We start from the raw sequence: 23,688 nt of genomic DNA on the forward strand, positions 1-23,688 counted from the left end.
AAGGGGCAGAGCTTATCACAACCGGAGGCAGAGCTTTCTTTTTACAGCCAAAGGGGCCTTTTTATGGGGAGCCCCCCAAGCATTCACTTTAACTAAAGGGGTCCACACACCTAACCATTTCCCCGGCGATATGCAGAAGATTTGATCACTGTGATCGGATCTGCTGTGAAATCGTTGAGCAAACGCTGACTGAACGATTGATTTCCGTCCGAAATCGATCGTTCCCGTCGATCCGTCTGTGCGGAAGATTTCGCTCGATCGCCGGCAGGTTGGGAGTGCGTCGATAACGGCATTCAAATGTCCGACGACCGACGCTAGTGGCAATACATTACCTCATCCGGCCGACGCGTATCCCCGCTGTCACTGCTGCAAACTTCTCCGCTGAGCTCCGGCAGGCTTCACTTCTTCCTGTCCCGACAGGAAGTTTAAACAGTAGAGCGCCCTCTACTGTTTAAACCTCCCCGGACAGGAAGTACAGTGAAGCTGCAGCCCTGGAGTCCAGAGCGGAGAAGAAGACAGCAGGAAGACAGCAGAGACCGGTGGAACTCGTGACGGCCGGATCAGGTAATGTATGCAGGAGAGGGGGGGGGGGGGGTGGCGGCAGCGGCAGCTCCACAGATAGTGAAACGATTTCATGCTGAAATCAATTCACAATCTGTTTGCAGTAAAGGTAGCCATATGATCGCTCTCTGATCAGGTTCAATCAGGGAGGGATCTGTCTGTTGGTCGATCTGATGGCAAATCGACCAGTGTATGGCCACCTTAAGAAGTGGCTATTAACACATTCTGACACAGTTATATAGCAGTGATTTAGCCTACAGATCAATGCAGGGGAAATTTCTTACAATATCCCCTTCCCATCACTGTTACCTTTGCCACAGATTCTGCTTCCCAAGGACAGCAGTAGTGAGAGATACCTGAGCAGTGACGAGGGATTCGGTTATTAATGATCAATATATTATCAGTGAAGAGACAATGCAGTGGCTGATGCAGAGCACAGGAAGGCCATCAGGAGCAGATGCAAAGTATACAGTCACAGCCTTTGCAACTTCTATCCTTAAAGGGAATCTGAAGTTAGTGATATGGAGGCTGCCATATTGGTATCCTTATTTTTAAAACAATACCGGTTTCTTGGCAGTCCTACTGACCTCTTTGGCTTCAGCAGTTTTTAAATCATGCACCAGAAACAAGCAGCTATCTGGTCAGACTTGGGTCAGAAAATCTGATCTGCATGCTTGTTCAGGGTCTGTGGCTAAAAGTATACAAGGCACAAAATCAGCAGGATAGCCCTGCAATTTGTATTGTTTTAAGTTCAATAAATATGTCAGCCTCCATATCCCTGTTACTTTAATCCCTTTAAGACAGTGGCATAGCAATAGGGGATGCAGAGGTTGCGACCGCATCGGGGCCCTTAGGCCAGAGGGGCCCACTAAGGGCCCTCTATCATCTATCTTATTAGCATTTTATTGGTGCTATGCTCATGATGAACACCTCTATGTGTGCATTGAATAGTAGTAATCCTTAACAAGCTATTTCCACACTCTACTACACCTCTCTGACACTGCAGCTGTCCTTGGGAGGTTTTGGGCCTCCATATCAATAGAGTGCTTGGGCCCCCATGTAAAACTCACCATCTCCTTAGTTACACCACTGCTTTAAGCCACTACTGCTCAGATTATATCTGTTTGTCTAACCATCCTCTGAAGTCTATACCATATTTAACTGGAAACAGCCAGTGAGATGTTTATTTACATTTGCTGACCTGCACACCTACAAAAACAAGTCAACTATAATTTTTAGTATTTTCACCTTTTGATTTCATTGCTGTCATATCTTGGTATTATATCTTTTACATTCATTGGATGACTATTCTGGAACCTGGGGTCACATATTCATCCAAATCAGGACATTCCATACAGTATTTGTAGACAAGTAATTATCTGTAGTAAGTATTTGAAATAAATCCTAAATTAATAACAAGTTGTTGGATAGGGCTCAGGGGAGGGACAACAGATATGATCTGAGATTGCCCAGCTCTGTGTATCTTTCATATTATTTCAGTGACACCATTGCAAGATAGGTTGTTCACAAATTGGATAATTATCTTCCTGAATACCGATGGCAGTATATAGTTGGCCAGGCCTTTACCTTAAGCAGGTGCCAACTCTGACATATTTAACCTTCAGATAAATAGGATTAACTCTGAAACACTCATTTCATGAAAACCAATTCAAGCTAGGTAGGCAGAGGCCAGTGCTGCTAATCCTTAGCTGTGCAAAATGACTGGATAATTCTACAATGTCACTAACTATTTACATGGCTTAGGCCCGGTTCACATTAGCGGTGGCCGTCCGGAATCGCCGTGCCGGAGCCACTCCGCTTGCAGAACGGACGGAACGGACGCACGGCATAGCAATGAAAGCCTATGCGTCCGTTCACATGCGTCCGTTCTGCCGGACCGGAGCTGGACCGGATCCGGGCCGGATCCGGACTCCGGCCTCCGTTCCAACATGCGCTATTTTTTGATCCGGCTCCTCCGGCAGCCGTATCCGGGGCGGAGCCGGACTGCACCATCCGGCCAATACAAACCAATGGGAACCGGAGAGCGCACAACACACTGGCTGAGAAATCCGGATGTTCTACCCCACTTTCTATGCGGATTGTTGCGGCGATATTGGATGGGGACACATGGGCAAGCATTTTGGAGTGGAGCAGCACAGCTGGATCCGGATCCGGAGATGTTGGCAGCATGTCGCAGGTGGAGGTGAGTGCTAAACAGCAGAGGGCCTGATTCCACAGGTCCCCCTTCTGCTGACCTCCCAGACCCCAACATTTTTTTTGTTTTTTACGTTACTTTTGCCAAACGGATCCGGATCGCATCCTGATGAACACCTGATGCAACCTGACCGGATCCGGATCGGATCCGGATCAGAACCGTACGGTTCCGATCCGGATCCGGTCCGGATCCGGTCAGGTCATCCGGTCCGTTTGGCAAACAACCGCAAGTGTGAACGGGGCCTTAGTAAGATCACAATGTTCCAGTCATTTTATTACAGTATCAAGTTAAACATAAGTAGAAACACATGAAGATGTCTTGTGCTCATCAACAGAAAAAAAAAATAAAATACAATTGTGTATAAAGAAAAATAAATGGACAGCAACAGGACCGTTTTTTATCCATTATGATGCCTCAACTTAAAGTGGAATTAAACAATATATTAACTGAAAAATAAATAAATAAAAAAACATCCAATGAGAAATTACTTATTTAGCTTACCTATACTGTTGTTTCAATGTTCACTGTCAGATTTAGGAGAAATGTGATATATAACAAAAGAAAGGAATATTTCTGCTGGTTTCCATCTTTACTGTTTCTCTGTGATGCCAAATGTGACATCACTTTTGCCCTTTTTTTTTTTTCAGCCCAGCTCTTTGTTTATTTACTTCTTACTGCAACAACTTACTGCCCCTCCCACAGCAAACATCACCTAAACAACAGGTTTATATTCTTCAAAGGGTTGGGAGGATTTAATTACATAGTGTCCTTATCTTATCCATAGGAAGCTTTCTGTTATTTGCATGCTTAGATCAGCTAGATACATTAGCTAAGCAAAAAAACAAAACAAAAATTTCCCCGATCCTGCTGCCACTGCACAGTTCCTGAAAGTTAGGCAAAGGCACCCAGACCAGGTAAAAAGAAAATTAAATTGGGGGGGGGGGGGGGGGGACACATATAAGGGTTAATTTTAGGATTAACATATACTGTTTTTTCATGTGTGGGTGTTACAGCCACCTTAAAAAAAACCTTACTGCACACAGCTAAAATAGATACAGAAGAGACTAAGCCATGTCACACAAGCTTTCTGGATAGTGTCACTTGATTAAGCAGCTGAAGAACAGCATTTTTGCACTGGTGATGCACATTGCAACATTTATACTATCAGGACAGGACACACTGTGCACAAGTAGCAAATGTAAGATAATATAGCACATTATATTTGTAGAGGAAAGGGACAGCTCTGAGGCTGATTCCTGTTAGGCTAGGGGGTACACATGCATATTTTACACTGGAAATCTACCATTGTTTAGCATCAATCACTCACAGGCAATCAAAACAATTAGGGTTTGCGTACTAAGCACCTTTTTTTAAAACATTTGAATAGGATCTTGTGAGACAGTGTAAATGTATCACATTTGACAAGATTTGCTTTGTTTTTGTTTGTTTTTCTTTTTATAAATGTAGCCAGTCCCATTATTTTATGTTTGAAATGTTTCAATCTCATAGAACTCTTTTGGTATCTGTAATCATATGCCATTAAAACACAAGCTAAGTACATACTACAAGAGCCAGTGAAACAACAAAATGATTGTAATTCAAATGCAAATTAAATGCCTACTCAAACAGAAATGACAAACTTTCCACGATTACCAATTATCCCTAGATCTGATTCCTCCAGCGTTTACTCTAGAACTGATTCCTCCAGCAGTTACCCTAGAACTGATTCCTCCAGCAGTTACCCTAGAACTGATTCCTCCAGCAGTTACCCTAGAACTGATTCCTCCAGCAGTTACCCTAGAACTGATTCCTCCAGCAGTTACCCTAGAACTGATTCCTTTCAGCAGTTACCCTAGAACTGATTCCTCCAGCAGTTACCCTAGAACTGATTCCTCCAGCAGTTACCCTAGAACTGACCCCACCAGCATGAGATGAGTATTGAGTTTATGCATAATGCCCCACAATTAACTCTGCTACAGGGTTATATACTACTTTAACAACTTATAAGTCTTTTCATTGCTTGGGCCAGGGTCACACTTAGCAGAATAACATGAGTTTTCCCCATAGAACATATTGGAACACTCATGCTAAGTGTGACCCTGGCCTTAGGGTTGTTATAGTTTTGGATATTTTTGAGACTAAAAATATACTCATCAGTATGAGTTTGAAGAGCAAGTGAATTGTTCAGTTGATAACACTATTTATATATCTTGTACATTATTTAGTTATAAATGTATTCATTCAAAAGCTTTACATTAAGCCTCCTACTGATAACATTTTCAGACTGACATTCCAGTGTATGCAGAACTCATATCTAGATGTGTGTTTACTATAATAGCTATCCACATACAGTTGGGCTATAAATTACTATAAATTACAAGTGCAGATGCATGCCTTCCTTCACAAATAAGTAAATGCTTAGCATCTGAACTGTTTACATGACACTGCTGCTACCCCCCTTTCCGCAACACCCACCACCACCACCATCAAAAAACCTTACGTACCTTGGTGTTTTATGATATTTTAGATGTGAACAGAGTACAAAAAAAGTGTAGATGCAGTTTGCTTCTATACAAAGGTGTCTGTAGTTATGTTTGTTATTTAATACTCTTTGTCCTAATGTTTTCTATCACAGGGTGCTCTTATAATGGAGTGGACCTAATTAATGGTAAAACTGTTCCTGATCCTTCGAATCCTACGTGTTCTGAGTGTACCTGCAGGGTGAGCATTGGATGTCCTATTGCTGATCTGTAATTTATTAGATATCAACTTCAGACAATATAACCCAGGAAATATATGGTAAAGTGGCATCTAGTTATACTTTTCACATAGTCATGTATAAACTTTAATTGCTAACTACCGTATTTTTTGGCATATAAGACACACTTTTTCTTCCCCAAAACAGGGGGGGGGGGGGGGAATTGGGTGCGTCTTATATGCCGTCTTATATGCCAAATGCCCGAATAACCCATCTTGCCGCCATGCTCCTCTTCCCCTCGCTTCAGCTACGATCCTCTTCACCTCCTCAGGCACATTTCTCGGATGCCACCTCCGCCGCCAGGTCCTCCGCTCCTGTGAAGGGGGAAAAAGAAAAGCATTAATGGCATTGTCCCCCTCTCCGATCCGCTCGGCGCTGCCACTCACGGAAAGCTGCCACCACCCTCTCTGCCGCTACACGCCGGGTGTTCATCCTCCTGTCCTCCTACTTCCTATTTACATCACGTGCAGCCGCGTCATGCGTAGCCCGAGCCGTGCTTTGCAACCTGTTTGTAGTAGGCCTTGTTTTCCTGTGTAAGCTAAGTATTTATTTTGTGCAGTGCTCCAAGGGTAGTCCTATTGTGTCTGCATGTCTCATGGCCCTCAAAGTTCTAAATGTAGCTGTAAAGCATTGCTGTAACCCTAACAACTGAGACACACCTACTCATTCGCTTGTGGATTGCAGTAACACATATAGGAGTAGATTCTCAAAACTACGGCAAAATTTACATGAACACAAACTATGATATAAGAGGACATCGTAATGTGCATTAAAGAACCGCCTTACAGTAAATACTTAACCACTTAAGTACCAGTGGTCTCTGCCCCCTTAAGGATCAGAGACCGCTGGTACCAGAACGACGAATCGCCGCGCATACCCGCCGCAACCGCCGTAATCGCCGCTTGCCGGGACCCCCAGGACATAGACTCTGCCATCTCTATAACGGCAGACTCATGTGAGCCGGTCAGGAGCCGCTTTCATTGGCTCCTGACCCTGTCTTTCAATGTAAGCCAATGGGAGTGGCTTACATTGAAAGACAGGGCCAGGAGCCAATGAAATCGGCTCCTGACCGGCTCACATGACTCTGCCGTCATAGAGACAGGCAGAGCCTGTGAGATGCGGCGAGACTCGTCGGGTTTGAGCGGCGCGATCGGCCGGTAGCGACGGAAAAGGCGAATGCGTGCTGCGGCGGCTAATTGAAATCTACGCCCTGCCAGCCAGGAGCCCACCAAAACAGGGCATAGATTTCAATTAGCTTGGTCCTTAAATAGTTAAATGATGCAATAAATATGATTTTTCTCTTTTTTCAGGCTGGATCAGTACAGTGTGTTCGCAAGCTGTGTCCAGCAGCTAACTGCCCTCATCCTGTGACTGGAGACTGTGAATGTCCCTTGTGCAAGGGTGATTATTACCTTTAAAGTTTATCAGGGATTAACTAGAAGTAATCATGAATATAATTTGGAGTCACGACCAATTATGTCAATGGCAATTCTCAGTTTTTCTCTGTTCTTGGAAAATTCTCCAAATATTTTAGAATATCCAAAATTCAGGCTGCCAGTACTGTAAAGGATGGCTATTAATGATATCATCTTGATTGTATAATTTTACCACATCTATATAATATAAGGGTATAACTACTGTAAAGTATCCAGTCAAAGTGTATTTACTCAATTTATCCTTCTACATAGATTTGGTAAGATTGTACAATCAAGAGATTGTATCATTGATGCATTTAGGGATAAAAGAGATTTCAAAATATGATTAAGAATGTCTAGAGAATGTCTCTGTGAGGGAGCCAAGTGATGGCACAAAGACTACCCAGTGTTTCCTGGGACAATCAGGTACATTTTGAGTTGAAATTACCTCTGTCTAAAGAGATCATTGAACAATTCTTGGTCTAGATTCTTCGATTGTAAACCCTTCTCTACCCCTCAAGGACAATAGACCTGATTAATACCTATTAGTGGGGTCCATGGAGGACGTCTTTGAAAGGAGGGCAATATGGTCTGGAGTTGGTAAAACACATCTTCAAGATATTATTCCTATGACATTATAACTAAGTTGCCTCTTTTGGCAGCATCCTTGGCCACAATATACAGTGTATCCCAAAGCCATTGTAAAACCTAACTTCATGACAGCCAGTTATGTTGTTTATTTTTTTCCTTTTTACTGTCTCCTACAGCATTTTGCCAGGCACAAAGTAAAAGAAAAGTTCAATGATTTAGGCAACTAATGGCTTCAGTCCATTGATTTAGTAATCTTGTTTTTAGGTTGTCATTTCCAGGGCCAGAACTATCTTGATGGTACAGCTTTCACTTCCCCACAAAGTGAATGTGAGCAATGCCGCTGCATGGTAAGTAAAGAAAAAGAAAGCACCCACTACAAATTGATGCAATAACAATAAACGTTTAATCCTCTGTATCTAATCCTCAGCATGGACATGTCACCTGTACCCCCCGTCCTTGTGAGAAAGTGAATTGTCCTCATCCTGGAGAAGATCCGTGCATGTGTCCTGTATGTAATGGATGCAACTATAATGGCCAAGACTGTGTTAATGGCGAGAGTTTCCCAGACCCTGATGATGAGTGTAGTCGCTGCAACTGTCGGGTGAGGCAAGGAGGGAAGCTTATGGACTGTTTTACAAGTATATATTTGTTTCATATTGACACTGATTTTGGAAAATAAAACAACAATCGCTAAAATATATAGGTATCTTAACAGAAAAGAAAAAGGCAATATTCTGAACAAAACCAAGCATACTTCTCAGTCTTTTATATAGTAATTGTAGATATTACTACAGATTTACTTATAAACTCTTGCATTTGTCTCTGTCCTACAGAATGGAGAAGTGACTTGCGTGTCAGTCAGCTGCCCAAGAGTGTCATGTCTGCACCCAGTAACACCACCGGGGGAGTGTTGCCCACGTTGTACTGGCATATGCAAGCACAATGAACGAACATATCAAAATGGTGACAATTTCCAACTACCTGGGGATAAATGTACACAGTGTTCCTGTAGGGTGAGTGCATGACCAACCAGAAAACCATGTAGCCGTACCACATATACTTATTAATACTTTACTTTAAACATACTTTAAACAGAATTGTAAAAAAAACCTAAACTCCCTCAAGCTCCCAGCTCTATAACATGCAGTGTTTTACTAACCACGCAGAGAATCTTCTGATGGATCTAAATCCATTTCATGTACTGATAATCTAGCACTCCCTGAGCAGAAGTCAGTCAAGCAGCAGTGATCTATTTACAACCTTGCTCCATGCTCTCTTCATCATATTTGAGTAGAAATCAGATTGTGAATTAATCTAGCTGCTCCTCCTGCTTGTGTTGTTTTAGCCAATAAAATGTGTGCAGTCATGCATTCTCTGCTACTCCTCCCCCATATGCTCATATATGGTAAGGCCAATAGATCACTGGCAAATTCTATAAAACACAATATACTTACCCATGTATGGCCACTTTAGGTACCCAATACTATATATAAAGTAAACAAAATATATATGTCATTAAATATAGATACAGATAGGGATGTAAATAAAATTTTAATTGTTATGATTTGAATTTTCTGTTGTAAAAAGGAAGTTTTTGCATACAATGAGTTTTGATAGCATCTCTAAACTCTGCAATTTAATGTGACCAGTGCAGAATGGCAGCTTATTATCCCAAGATTAAAACAAACAAAATAAAAATGAAATGTATTTCAATGTGTTTAAAATGAGGTAAAGGGGGAAGAGGCGCCCAGAGCAGATAAAATACGTTAAAAACAAATAAAATGAAAATAGTTAGGTGGCTTACCTCAATGAAGACAAATGCACATATTGATAGAATTTTATTGCACTGGCAACGCGTTTCGTGGGTGCATACCCACTTCCTCAGGCCAAATAGCAGTGCCTAATAGTGCTTGTAGCCACAAATAAGGCATCTCATTTGTGGCTACAAGCACTTTTAGGCACTGCTATTTGGCCTGAGGAAGTGGGTATGCACCCACGGAACGTGTTGCCAGTGCAATAAAATTCTATTAATACGTGAATTTGTCTTCATTGAGGTAAGCCACCTAGCTATTTTCATTTTATTTGTTTTTAACGTATTTTATCTGCTCTGGGCGCCTCTCCCCCCTTTACCTTGTGCCTTCACCCTCCTTTTGGAGGGTGATAAACCCTCTTTGACCAATTTAGGTCATTTGAGGTTTGCTTTTTATCAAGAGTGCGACCATCACCAGCTCCATCTGGTCACCCGAGTGGAGTCGCGGTTATACATCTCCACCTGCTTCTAGTGGTCGGTTGCCCTTCTGCAACCCACCTTTGTGAGTATAATACATCCGCATATTTTACACACTTCTGGTACTGTGACATACTGCACCATTTGGGCTCCTGTTGTCTCTGTGTTTTCTTTCTGCAGGATGCAATTTTTACTATCCCTACTTTTTGTCCTTGTTTAAAATGAGTTCATTTTGTGCCTCCACAGAATGAGATGGTGACCTGTCAGCGTGTTCCATGTCCACAAGAGTGTAGTCATCCTGTGCCCTCTGTGTCATCTGCTTGTTGCCCTGTGTGTGACCGCTGTCTCTACGAAGGCAAAGAATATGCCAATCGGCAGACTTTCAACTCACTGTCTGATCCATGCTTGCGATGTGTCTGCCTGGAAGGCAGTGTGACATGTACGCATGGTGTGTGTCCTCAGATCTTCTGTGCCAACCCAGTCAGTAAACCTGGTCAGTGCTGCAAGGAGTGTCCAGGTATGACAATACTTCAGAAGACTGAAGAAATGTGACAGATTTTAATGAAGCATGTTGGTGGTTGTGGATAAAACATTTATGAGTTATCCTTCAAGATGGGGTTGTTTGGTGTCCTGGACTTAGGGGTGAGGTCATCATACGGGAATACTTCAATCAGGGGCATAACTAGAGGAGAGCAGCACTTTCGATCACAGGGGGCCCCAGAGCTGTGGGGGGCCCCAACTACAAACCTTCCCTACCTCCGATACAGGGGACTATACTTTAGATCATGTGTTTTTCTGGCTACACTTGTTATGGGTGTGAATATTGAGGGGACCTAATCAAAGTTTTGCTAAGGGACCCCAAGAGTGCTTACATCAATTTGACCATACAGCTTAAATCTACAGATCCTAGCCAGCATGCATACCCCATAGTGATTGTATGCACAGGATATACCATAGCCACTGCTTACACATGCAGATGTCATTTTTTCACTTGTTTTTCAAGTGAATACATTGTGAAAACAGTTTTTAATATTCCAGTGTTGTCAAACATAATTTGCTATAGTTCTCTGAAGTTCTCCAAAGCTGAATGGTAACTTACAATTTTAGTAACAGGGCTTGAGAACAAATGTGGGTCTGGAAATAATATTAAAATTCTGGTAACTATACAAGGAAAAAAGTCAGACAGCTTTGTGGGCGACATGCATAGGCACACTGCTTCAATTAACAAATGTGTCACAGGGATATTCTTGTAATGCCGTGTTATACTTGCCAAACAATCCCAGTCTTATAATATATCTGTGCCTGCATTCTGGGGTTCCGAACGTTGTAGGTAGAGCCATCAGGCTAATATCTATCAGTATGTTATAGGTAAGCAAGATGCACTGTTGGGCTGCCATGTTATCAGAGCCTGATTTTAAAAGTTGCATAATTAGATGTTACCTGAGGTGAAAACTGCATGACTTAGTGCTGCTTCAGTGCTGCTTCCAGAGACTGTATCAGCTGTATTACTGCAAATTGGTGGTGAGAGTAAAGGGGAATTGCAGTGCTTTCCAAGGTATGACAAGGCAGCTCTGGATTTAAAAGTTTGCTCAGAGCTCTGTGTAAGTGCAGGAGCAGAGTAGTCCTTCATGATTCCTAGCCTGGGAAAATGATAGTTCTGTTTTTTTGTTTTTTTGTTTGTTTTACAAAGGCCTTATGTACACTAGGCAATGCAAGGGGAGCAGTTAAAAAATGTGCAAGGCATGTCAAAAGGGTGCCAGTTATAATAGCGGGCGCTGGGGCTGTCTGCTATGCATATTGTGGTTACAAATCCTATTATAGCAGGCGCCCTAGTCATACAAGACTTCTGGGATTAAAGTTAGTTGCGTGTGTGTTAAAGTTAAGTGCTTTGGGACTAAGGCTAGTTGCCCACAGGGGAGCTAAGGTTGGGTACCCACCATGAAAAGTGTTAATAGGCACCACCAGAGGGGATAAGGCACGTACACACGCTTGATATTATGGAACAACGGGTCCGTCGGACCCTCCCGCTGGGCGTTCCAGCGACAGTCCAGCATGTGTACAGTCTGTCTGCAGACTGATTAGGCTGTTTCTGAACGATCCGCCGGGCGGGTTAAGGGTTTGGCACCACCAGCGGGTTAAGGGTTTGGCACCACCAGCAGAGGATTCTGTGTTAGAGAAGGTAGAGGTTAGGTCATAGTGAAAAATCAGCAAAAATTACTGATATTTTACTATATGAATGTAGGATATCGGTGCATTTACAAATATTCTACTACTGTTATGAATGAAGTAGTAGAAGATCTGTAAATTTACCGATATTCTACTACAACTATCCTGCACCCTTTCTAATGGGCACCTTTCTCAAACGTACATAATGCAAGTGGGCAAGAGATATACTGCAATGCATGGCACCTTTGTTTCTCTCCGCTGCAACAGAAATGATAGAGGACGTGTTCTTTTTTTTACTAAAAGGATATGGGCTTTGATGAGCAGTAGCCTTCAATTCAAATATTTAGTTATATGCAGAGAAATTAAAAAATAGCAATCTCAATGTACATAACTTGAAACTGTTGCTGGATATAGGCTCATTTCTTTTCGTTCACCTCTCCTTTAATCATTAATAACTAGTGCCTCTGTACAAATTTGTCTTTTTTTATTGCTTTATGTGATGCCCTGTTTGAAGTTATTTCTAGTTTGAATAGGGTATGCCCATTTAGATCCTTCCTTTATCTCATACACTGTTTCTCCTCTGTCCTTTTGTCAGTATGCTGGTACCAAGGAAAAGAGTACAGTGATGGTGCACGTTGGGTGCCTCAGACAGATCCATGCCTGCAGTGTGCATGCAAAGTAAGTATTAACACACAAAACATAGGTGTGGAAACTGCTAGTCAGGCACCAAATAGGGAAGCAGGAGATTTAGGCGCATGAGACAAGTGGACAAAAAGGGCGCCCCATTCACTCCCATTATAAATATCGTTTAATGGGCGCCGAACAGGGGAAAAAAAGGCGCCGGAGATTATTAACGTTTTACAAACGGCGCCCGGAGATTTTTAGGGTTTTATAACTGTGCTTGTGATGATTTAACTTTACAAAATGAGCCCGTGATGAATAACGTTTATAAAGATACTAAATCACTATTTGTAAAACATTTCTAAAACATTATTATCCACCCCAAAAAATTATTTCCATTTTTTTATTTATTAATGTTTGTAAAACATTATTATCCATAGGGGGTCTTAGGTTTAGGCACCAACAGGGGGGTCTTAGGTTTAGGCACCACCAGGGGGGTCTTAGGTTTAGGCACCACCAGGGGGGTCTTAGGTTTAGGCACCACCAGGGGGGTCTTAGGTTTAGGCACCACCAGGGGTGCCTTAGGTTTAGGCACCCCCAGGGGAGACTTAGGTTTAGGCACCCCCAGGGGAGTCTTAGTTTTAGGCACCCCCAGGGGAGTCTTAGGTTTAGGCACCACCAGGGGGGTCTTAGGTTTAGGCACCACCAGGGGGGTCTTAGGTTTAGGCACCACCAGGGGGGTCTTAGGTTTAGGCACCACCAGGGGTGCCTTAGGTTTAGGCACCCCCAGGGGAGTCTTAGGTTTAGGCACCCCCAGGGGAGTCTTAGGTTTAGGCACCCCCAGGGGGGTCTAGGGGTTAGGGATAGGTACAGGGAGGGCTTTGGGGTGGTTAGTTTTAGGCACCACCAGGGGGGTCTTAGGTTTAGGCACCACCAGGGGGGTCTTAGGTTTAGGCACCACCTTAGGCACTCTAGGGGTTAGGGATAGGTACAGGGAGGGTTTTTAACAAACGTAATTATAAGTTTCAGTTTAGAAACAGGGAAGATTAACGTTTTAAGAATTGCCGATTTCATACACATTATTTAATGATTTATAAATTCTTAAAACACTATTTGTAAACGAAATTCTACACAATATTTTTATAAACGATAATACTGCTTATCGTTTACACCACGCGCCCTTTTTTCCCGACGCCCTTTTTTGATGTACGCCCAAATAGAGCTAGACAGCCAATATCAATATTATATACCCTATATGTATTCTCCAAGCTGAGTTTCATTTGGAGCTTCAGCTTTTGACCTTCTCAGAGTCGTAGAAAATGTGCACTTGAGGCTCTGATAAATGAGGCTGAGAAGGCTAATGGAAACCCACCACAACACAGCAAGTATTTTGTTGTGAGCAACATTTGGTGTCCATCTAATGTGCAGATGTAGTTTAGAGTCTTGATTATTTTACCATTCAGAGACACATTCTCTAGAGACTGTCTTTCATAGTCTGTTTGACTGACTGCTTTATTTCCTAACATAAATCATGTGACAGGTATACACTGCAGGCATAGGCCCTCATGTGAGACTTTGTATTTCCTTGCAGTCAGGAAGCGTGCAGTGCGATCCTCCCACGTGTCCCCCTCTGCCCTGCACCCAGCAGGTAACTGATCCAGGAGCATGCTGTCCCCGTTGTAGAGGTACGTCTGTCCCTTAATTTACTGCTTTAACTTGTGTCTGGGAATCAAAAGAAAATGTAGGTCTTTATGAGTAGAAAAGAGCAGTGAAATCGTATCTCTCAATTAAACGACTAAAGTTTTGAAAGGTGTTATTCATACTGGAGTATTGGCAAAAGAATACAAAGTTATCCAAAGTACTACAACTTTGATAGTTTACTATGTGGTATAGGCGCTCCTCTTTGCACTCTTAAACTATATGGCCAATTTTTTGAGTAAATGTACCACCTCCACCCTGGCAGATCGCTACGTACGCTGGGGGGGTATCACCTCCCTAAAGGACAATCTTTGTGTATGCGTACAGCGCTCCTACTCTGTGACACAGATTATATACAGCTTCTGCAATATGGCAATTAAGGTTTAGTGACCGTCCCTACTTAATAGTATAGGTATTAGTTAAATGTCAATGATCCTATCACATCAATGTCCTCTATTATTCAAATCCAGTATCTAGATTAATCCTGCACAGTCCCGGATTCACATATATCAATTGAGTTGAATAAATCCTTCATTCCACATCCCATTTGCATAACTCAGGACCACTGTACAATAATTTACTCTCACCGATGTCCAGAGGCTGACATATGTAGATATCAGCAAACGCGCTCCACTACTTATTCACATAGCAGTTTTCCTTGGCAACTTCCCCCTATATATGTCTCAAACAAACAAGAGGAAAAGGCATAGCGTAATCCTGCTTAAAACCGACTTTAAAAACAACTTCCTCCACCAGTGATGTTTGCACAATCAAAGACACCCTTCGTGTGTGTGCTATCAGCATGCACCCCACACCGCTGATACATATAGCGCTCACCAGATTGATTGGCTGACCGTCTATAGACCAGCAACTGCGTTTAGGGTGTTGTACATCAGAAGATTTCCACCAAATCAGCTATCTCCTTAAGAACTCAAAAGAAAGGTTTCCATAGCATAATACCGTTTATTTTAAAAAGATAAAACACAAGGTTGCACTCACAAGTATAAAATAGATATGCGCATATCGTATATGGACGTCCTCATCCGCTCTCTCTCGTCTGCGTCTCCACTGCCGCCGCGCCTGAGGCCACGCCCTACCGGTTTCGTCAGTAATGACTCATCAGGGGCTTGCCCAGGCGTCGGCAGCGAGACGCTTTGAACTGTACTGTATGCTAATTACTTCCTCTAACCTGACGCTCCATTCCTCTGCTTGCCAGTACCTCCCGCCAGGCTACTAAAACTTTTAAACATATTAAAATGATATTAAACTTACACAGATCCCCTCCTCGAGTTCCTAACTGACAACATGGGCATAAATGGAATTCATTTTCAAAGCAACCAGTAGTAATCCCACCAATCCTTAACGCCCACGTATTCAGTGTATTACTTCGTAAACAGTGACACCTACCTACCCAGCTGATAAGTTCAGCTCCTCAATTCCCCCACTGTTACACTTAACACTTTCCATATTATATTATATACATTATTGCATTCTGGGCATGTGGTACGTGCCCAGTTCCGACAATGCCAGCCCTTAATAATTAGTGATAAAGATAATTGTGACCAAAAATAAAAACATATAAATGTATATTCAACTCCCATTTTTTTAAATCATATGCCTTGACATTAGGAAAGTACCACATACCCGGCATCACTCCACCTATTAGTACAAGAATAGAACATTGCTGCACATATACTGAAATGAATGCCCCTATATTGACTGATGATAAAATATGTACAACCCCTGCCTCAGCATAGTTGATATACTGTTATCTAGCCTGTGTCTATATATACAAACCTAAAATACTATCCTACCTATAAATTCTACACATAATGTAACCATACCTATGTGCATAGGATTAGTGACCTATACCAGTGCTAGGTCATAAATATTGCGTTAAAGATGTGATGGTTGCCCTCCTCCCCCTTTGGGGATCCCATAGTTCTAGCCTATAAAGCATAGGTGGAAGTCACGAATCCCAACACCTGTATCAATACATGGTCCTTATATCAGACCAGCCACCAATACTGTGCCCCTGTGACTAGTGTAATAAAGTGCTGCCTCTATGACTCCCCCTATAGTATAAGTGACAAAATTACTGCCTAACATCTATATTTGTGTAACAAGACTTGTTGCCTAACACCTATATCTAGTGAAAAATCTGATAAATCCCTAATCCCTTTGATTCTTTTAGTCATCTGTAATAAAGCAGTTAAGGTCAAGCTCCACATTCAAACCCCCCGGTTTCATGGTATGCATTTGAAAGATCCATTTTGTTTCCATTTTTGAGATTTCACGCACCTTGTGGCATCCTCTCCATCTAGTGGTGAGTTTCTGCAGAGCACTGAAGTGCATCAAACTTGGGTCACGGCCATGCCTCTCAGCAAAATGACTGGAAACACTATGATTTTTAAAACCTTTTTTGATATTATTCACGTGCTCATTGATTCTTGATTTCAGCTTTCTTTTCGTCCTTCCTATATACTGAAAGCCGCACGGGCACCATATTAAATACACTACATGGGTGCTTCCACATGTAATAAACTCCCGAATGGGAAAACTTTCTCCTGTTACATATGATATATTCGCAGTTCTCCTACACGTTTGTGCCACCAAACATGGGTTGCATTGTTTACAGGGAAAAAAACCCTTCTGTCCGCATATATCAGTTCTATTTGTAACTGCAGGTTCTTCAATGCAGGTTTTTACTAGGCTTCTTTGTAAGTTGCTAGCCCTCCTGTATATAAATTTTGGTTGGGTAGGTATTCTCATTTTTAACACCGGGTCATTTTTCAGAAGCCCCCAATATCTCTTAATGATTTGTTCCACTTCTTTGTATTGCATATTGTACTCCAGGCACATTGCAAAATCATATTCACCGTTGTTGGGGACTTTTTCTTTGTCCTTTAGAATTTCGTCTCTATTAAGAGCCTTAATTCTTTGAATCTCTTGTCTTAACGGGGGTTCCTGGTATCCCTTGTTGACAAACCTATGGAGGAGCATCTCCGCTTGATCCTCATAATCAGAAATGTTCGTACAGTTTCTCCTCACCCTAGTAAATTGGCCTCTAGGTATTCCACTTAGCCAATTGTTGTGGTGGCAGCTCTTGATTGGAATGTACGCATTTCTATCCGTTTTCTTAAAGAATGTACGGGTACCAAGCCTGTCCTTATCCTTATAGACGACTACATCCAGGAAGTCAATCTGTTGTTTGTCCCATTTGGCTGTCAGTACAATGCCCCTATTATTCCCATTTAGCCATTGTATGTACTCCTTTAATTGTGAATCATTACCTCTCCAAACCCATACCAGGTCGTCTATATACCTTCGCCATGTTACCACATGGTTACTCTGTGGACAAGCTAGTACCCCCAATTCCCAATCGTCCATAAATATATTCGCCACACTAGGTGCATATTTAGCCCCCATTGCACATCCAAGGGTCTGCAGATAGAACTGATTCCCATACCAGAAATAATTATGGGTGAGTGAAAATTCCAACAACTGTGTAATAAAGTGGATTTGTTCTTGTTTGAGTTCAGTGTATACATTTAGTGCCTGTGCTACCGTCCTGAGGGCTTCTGCATGGGGAATGATTGTATATAATGCAGATACGTCTGCTGTTACCAATAGATCATCCTCCAGGATCCTCATAGATTCCAGAATCTGTAAAAACTGTTTTGTATCCTTCAGCAACACCGATAATTGTTTAACCACGGGTTGCAAAAAGGAATCTATGTATTCTCCAACTCGTTGATTCAGTGAACCAATCCCACTTATAATCGGTCTCCCGGGAGGGCATTCTAGATCTTTATGTATTTTTGGATTATGATACATTACTGGGATCCTTGGGGCGTCGATCATGAGATATTTGTATTCTGTATCATTTAATATATTTTGATCTAGGCCCTCCCTCAGAAGTTGCCTAAGTTCACTCATATATTGTTTAGTTGGATCACCTCTGAGTTTTCTGTAAGTGGATTGATCACTGAGGATCTTCTCCATCTCATTTTTGTACTGGTCAACATGCATCACTACTATACCTCCTCCTTTATCTGCTGGCCTTACCAGTACATCCTTCTTCCTACTTAATTCTTTAATTGCTTTTATTTCATTGCCATACTGTCGAACTTCTATTTTTTCTAGATCTTTCAATACCATATTTTTAAAAATCTGAATAGTGCCATCTTTTGTGGCGTCTTGGGGGTTGAATGTGGATTTGTTTTTTAGATTAGTGTGGGTGAAATCTCCCACTGGCATACCTTCATTGGCTTTATTAGTTGGACCTTGTTTGGATAAAAAATACTTTTTAATGTTTAATTTCCTGACATATTTATTGACATCAATAAAGGTACTAAATTTGTTCAATCCTTGTTGGGGGGCATATTTCAAACCTTTGTCCAATACCCTTAATTCAGTATCAGTCAAAGGTACTCCACTGATGTTGAAGATACCCTCACCTTTGGTTATCTCCTTCTTTTTATTATCTCTGCCTCCTCTTCTACCTCTTCTATTCCTCTTTTCCTGATACCTCTTGGGTTGTATTCCATGTCTCCCCAATCCACTTGAGGCGACTGTCCCCCCAAAAAATTATGATGTACAGTTTCTGCAGTTTGCCGTTCTAATGGTTCATAGCGGTTATAAGTAGGGAGTGATTCTTGTCTTCTATCTCTAAACGTATGATGGTATTGCACTTGTTCTCGCTCATTGTATCTTCTCTGGGGTTCTAGGCGGGGCGGGTCAGGTCAGTTTTTAAAGTCGGTTTTAAGCAGGATTACGCTATGCCTTTTCCTCTTGTTTGTTTGAGACATATATAGGGGGAAGTTGCCAAGGAAAACTGCTATGTGAATAAGTAGTGGAGCGCGTTTGCTGATATCTACATATGTCAGCCTCTGGACATCGGTGAGAGTAAATTATTGTACAGTGGTCCTGAGTTATGCAAATGGGATGTGGAATGAAGGATTTATTCAACTCAATTGATATATGTGAATCCGGGACTGTGCAGGATTAATCTAGATACTGGATTTGAATAATAGAGGACATTGATGTGATAGGATCATTGACATTTAACTAATACCTATACTATTAAGTAGGGACGGTCACTAAACCTTAATTGCCATATTGCAGAAGCTGTATATAATCTGTGTCACAGAGTAGGAGCGCTGTACGCATACACAAAGACTACAACTTTGATGTTGCAATGATTTCGGTCAGCAGTAAATAGTGATTTCACTCCTGCCTTAGAGTCTCCACTATAGGATGGAGAAGTTATGCAACAGGCATGGACGAGAACGCACAAAGATATAAATAAATGTTTGGAACAGCTAAAGCTCTTCTACTGCCAGATCCATATATGGACACCAATATCTCTTACTTCTGTTTTCTATGAATGCAAATGGATTGTAAGTTTTGGTTCTGTAATTATCATTGCACAGGCATTACATCTGAATAATTATAGCCCACGAGATCAAGCTTCCTTTCACATTAAAGGAGAAGGTCATGAAATATATTTGGAATAGGCACTAAACAGGAGTAATATTTGTATTTCATACTTAGAAGCTATTGGCTACAGAGGTTTTAAAGGACACCCAAAGCGAAAATAAAATAATGAATTAAACGATTGTATCTATCTTCCTTCTCCTAAAAATGACTTTTTAAGATATTCCACAGTTTTATTTTATGTTTAAATCTACTTTTTACGTTTTAAATGTTTTATTGTTTTTGCTCAATGACACATTCATTGAAGTATGCCAGAGCTAAAATCTATGAACTGTTGATCCTTTTTATCTCTTTCCTGCTCTCAGAATCCATTTTCTGTTAGAAAAGTGTTTTTTAGTTGGAATTTCTTATCAGTGGGGGGGTCACACTGTAGTCACTTCCTGTCTGAGTCAGGACTGAGTCAGCCACTTACATACCTGATATTTAATTCTTTCAGGCAGAGAAAGAAAAAAAGTAGCACAGCATAGGTATTAGTGTGCTTGGCACTGTACATACCCATGTCTATCTCATCATGTCACACGTCTCTTTTGGGTATCCTTTAAACACTGTCTCTATTTAGTTGACTATGTGAAGGAGCCTGGAAGTAACAGGAAAGGCAGATTATCTGCGTTACAGTTCCAAGGACAAAGGGTTTGTCTTAACACTTAAAAGGATATCTGAGAAAAACTGCTTAAAAAATCAGCTTTAAACCAAGGTAGTGAAAAGCCAGTTTATATCAGTTCAGAATTGCAAATTGGTTTTAACAGTAGAAATGTTGTTTTCAGAAAATATAGACATTTGATGTTTTTCTCCCAACATCTTCTGTATCAGGCAGTCTAGCCAAACTCCAGAGTTCAGTGTGCTATACAGTTTACACATGCTCCTGTGCTTCAGACCCTCAGACTCTAGTCTATGATGAGACTTATGGTGCCCATACACAATACAATAAAAACGTTCATTTTCCCCCTTTTTTCGATCTAAATGATTGAATCGAATGAAAGTTGAAAATATTTTTTTTTTCGATCAAGAAATTCGAACAATTATCCCGTTTTTTTGAGAAAAATCTGATCGGATATGCTGGTAAATCTTTATATTCGATCTAAAGGAATAATCAAACTAATTAAGGTGGCCATACATGGTACTATTTTTTCATCCAATCTTACTAATTCTATGTAGTATAAGGGAACTGCCTAAATTATCCTTTCAGTATATTTACTTAATTTACCCTTATACTACATGGAAATGGTAAGATTGGATGAAAGAATTGTACCTTGTATGGCCACCATTAGTTATCTAATTGGAAAAAAAAGAAAAATTGTACCATGTATTGGCCATACATGGTACAATTTTTCATTTTTTTTCGATTAGATAATTTAGTTCGATTATTCCGTTAGATCAAATATAAACATTTTTCCAGCATATCCAATCAGATTTTTGTAAAAAAAATAAAGTGGGATAATCGTTCTAATTTCTTGATCGAAAAAAACATATTTTCATATTTTGAACTTTCATTTGATTTGATCATTTAGATTGAATAAACGGGAAAATCGAACGTTTTTATTGTATCATGTATGAGCACCATAAGAGTAAGTTCTGAGTTCAGATCCGCTTTAAGTGTTGCTCCCACTCTTTGTGTTCTTATTTGGCTGTCCACTGGGACCCAGGCTTAGAACAGAGCCAGAACTGGGAGTGTCCATTAAAAGATAATTAGAGTAACTCCCAAATTGATGCAGCTGCCTTTCATTGGAACAATGTAACTGTTTTCAGTGTTTATTCTATAGTTTGTCTTGCTTTTGCGATCTGGGATGGGTGGACCTGCAGAATAGAGTCTCTTTGACCCCCCCCCCCCCTTCCCCATGAAAACAATTACACTAGTAAGTAACCCCTAAAAACCAATAAAACCTCTTAATTGCCCAATTATCTTCTTACCCAGCTAATTAGGGATAATTGTTCCTTTATTATGGATTTTTTTAACAAATCTAATTAACTCCATAGGAATTTAATCTGGTTAACCCTTCATCAACCCCATATTCTTCGTTTTCAGAATAAGTTTTGTAAGTTTTTTTTTTTTAATTAGCATAGCAATATTTTTATGTAACACCCTACGCCCTTCTCCCTCCTACTTTGCTTGGAAACTATAACAAGTAGCAGAATAAAATGGGTACATCATATTTTCAGTAAAACATTGCTTTAGGGTTTCCACTAGAGTTTATTTGCAGCATTTCCCAGCACTAAAATTTGGAATTGAGAATCGTGGCCTATTATAATCAATAGACTGCTTTTAAATTCACATGCGGGGAAAAAAACGTAGTGCCAACTGAATTTATTTGCATATTGCACCTGAATTTCCATAGCAATGCATGGATCAGCTAGACGGATTCGGATGTGTACTTGCACCTGCACCAGTGCTGGTGTTTGTCTAGGAGACGAACGCTGGCACAAGTAGAAAAGGAGCCTTAAAGAAAAAAAATTCTCATAAAATTGGAAAAAGGGAATATTCTTATATAAATAATTTTGTGAAGAAAATACCATCAAAAGGGAGTATTGTCTGTCTCGTAAAATAAATAAATATACTGTATATCTACGGTGTATGTTTTTTTTTTTATCTTGTCCATGTAGGTTTGTTCCTGATTTCTCAACATCTAACACAGACCATGTTATTGCCAGCAAATGTTAAAGCCAATATGACTCTAATGGTGGTCAAGAAGACAAGGGATTAAGGTCCACACAATACCGTTCCAAAAGTAGAAAACGCCTTTATTAGATCAGGTATAAAACACACAGCCAAGTCACTGACCTGTTTCGGACTCACACTGGTCCTTAATAATCTAGGACCAGTGTGAGTCCAAAACATGTCATTGACTTGGCTGTGTGTTTTATACCTGATCTAATATTACAGAAAGTGTGCAATAATTGTTTAAATAAAATTAGGCAGGTGCATAAATTTGGGCACCAGAAAAAATAAATGAAATCAATATTTAGTAGATCCTCCTTTAGCAGAAATTACAGCCTCTAAATGCTTACTGTAGGTTACAATGAGAGTCTGGATTCTAGTTGAAGGTATTTTCGACCATTCCTCTTTACAAAACTAGTCTCTAGTTCTTTCAGGTTTGATGGCTTCCGAGCATGGACAGCTATCTAACTCACACCACAGATTTTCAATTATATTTAGGTCTGGGGACTGAGTTGGCCATTCCAAAACGTTGTACTTGTTCCTGTGCATAAAAACAAGGAACACCAAGAGCCCCAATAGTGTAATATGTACTGGTAAATGGTTACTAGATAGAGTAAATAGTAATACTCACAAACCAGGGTTACCATTAGGCAACCACTGTAAAGGCAGGTGGGGAGATTTTCCTGACCCCACTCAGGAATAAGAAGTCGCTCTCTGTAGATGAGAAAAAGGGGGTTCAACCCTCCACCTAGGGTGGACTCAATATTATGCAGGAGAACAGAGGCGCCAAAAGGATAAAAGGAAGCTAAATGAGCTTAATAACCAAATTCTTGGTAAATAGAGGAGGTAGTGGTGGACTTACCTCCTCCAAGTAGACACACAACGACTGTAGTAAAGACAGTCAATATATTTTATTAATGAACTCCAAATATGCAACGCGTTTCGCAGGTTTGATCCCGCTTCATCAGGCAATAACAACGGAGAAATAGCATATGTGGTCAGTAGAAGAGCCAGGCACCTCACAGAGGTGGTTTGTACTGTGGGCGGAGAAAAGGCTTCCTCTGCATACAGTATCTCCTTGTGTAAAGTGCACCGAATGGTTGAACAATGCACAGTGACTCCATCTGCAGCAAGATGATGTTGGAGGTCTTTGGTGCTGGTCTGTGGGTTGACTCTGACTGTTCTCACCCTTCGTCGCTTCTGTTAATACGAGATTTTTCTTGGTCTGCCACTTCGAGCCTTATCTTGAAATGAACCTGTGGTCTTCCATTTCCTCAATATGTT

At 41.0% G+C, this 23,688-nt stretch overlaps 1 protein-coding gene across 1 annotated transcript in view; it reads left to right on the forward strand.

Annotated features, from left to right (window-relative positions):
• KCP (kielin cysteine rich BMP regulator) overlaps positions 1 to 23,688 on the forward strand; it is a 135,991-nt gene that overhangs the window by 86,226 nt on the left and 26,077 nt on the right. Inside the window, exons 33-40 of the mRNA XM_068275934.1 lie at positions 5,412 to 5,497; positions 6,845 to 6,935; positions 7,805 to 7,887; positions 7,968 to 8,141; positions 8,374 to 8,553; positions 10,014 to 10,284; positions 12,529 to 12,611; positions 14,146 to 14,239. Of these exons, the coding sequence (XP_068132035.1) occupies positions 5,412 to 5,497; positions 6,845 to 6,935; positions 7,805 to 7,887; positions 7,968 to 8,141; positions 8,374 to 8,553; positions 10,014 to 10,284; positions 12,529 to 12,611; positions 14,146 to 14,239 (1,062 nt within the window). The remainder of the gene's footprint in view (positions 1 to 5,411; positions 5,498 to 6,844; positions 6,936 to 7,804; positions 7,888 to 7,967; positions 8,142 to 8,373; positions 8,554 to 10,013; positions 10,285 to 12,528; positions 12,612 to 14,145; positions 14,240 to 23,688) is intronic.

This window comes from Hyperolius riggenbachi, chromosome 3 (assembly GCF_040937935.1).
Source record: "Hyperolius riggenbachi isolate aHypRig1 chromosome 3, aHypRig1.pri, whole genome shotgun sequence".
In the NCBI taxonomy this organism is placed as follows: Eukaryota; Metazoa; Chordata; class Amphibia; order Anura; family Hyperoliidae; genus Hyperolius; species Hyperolius riggenbachi.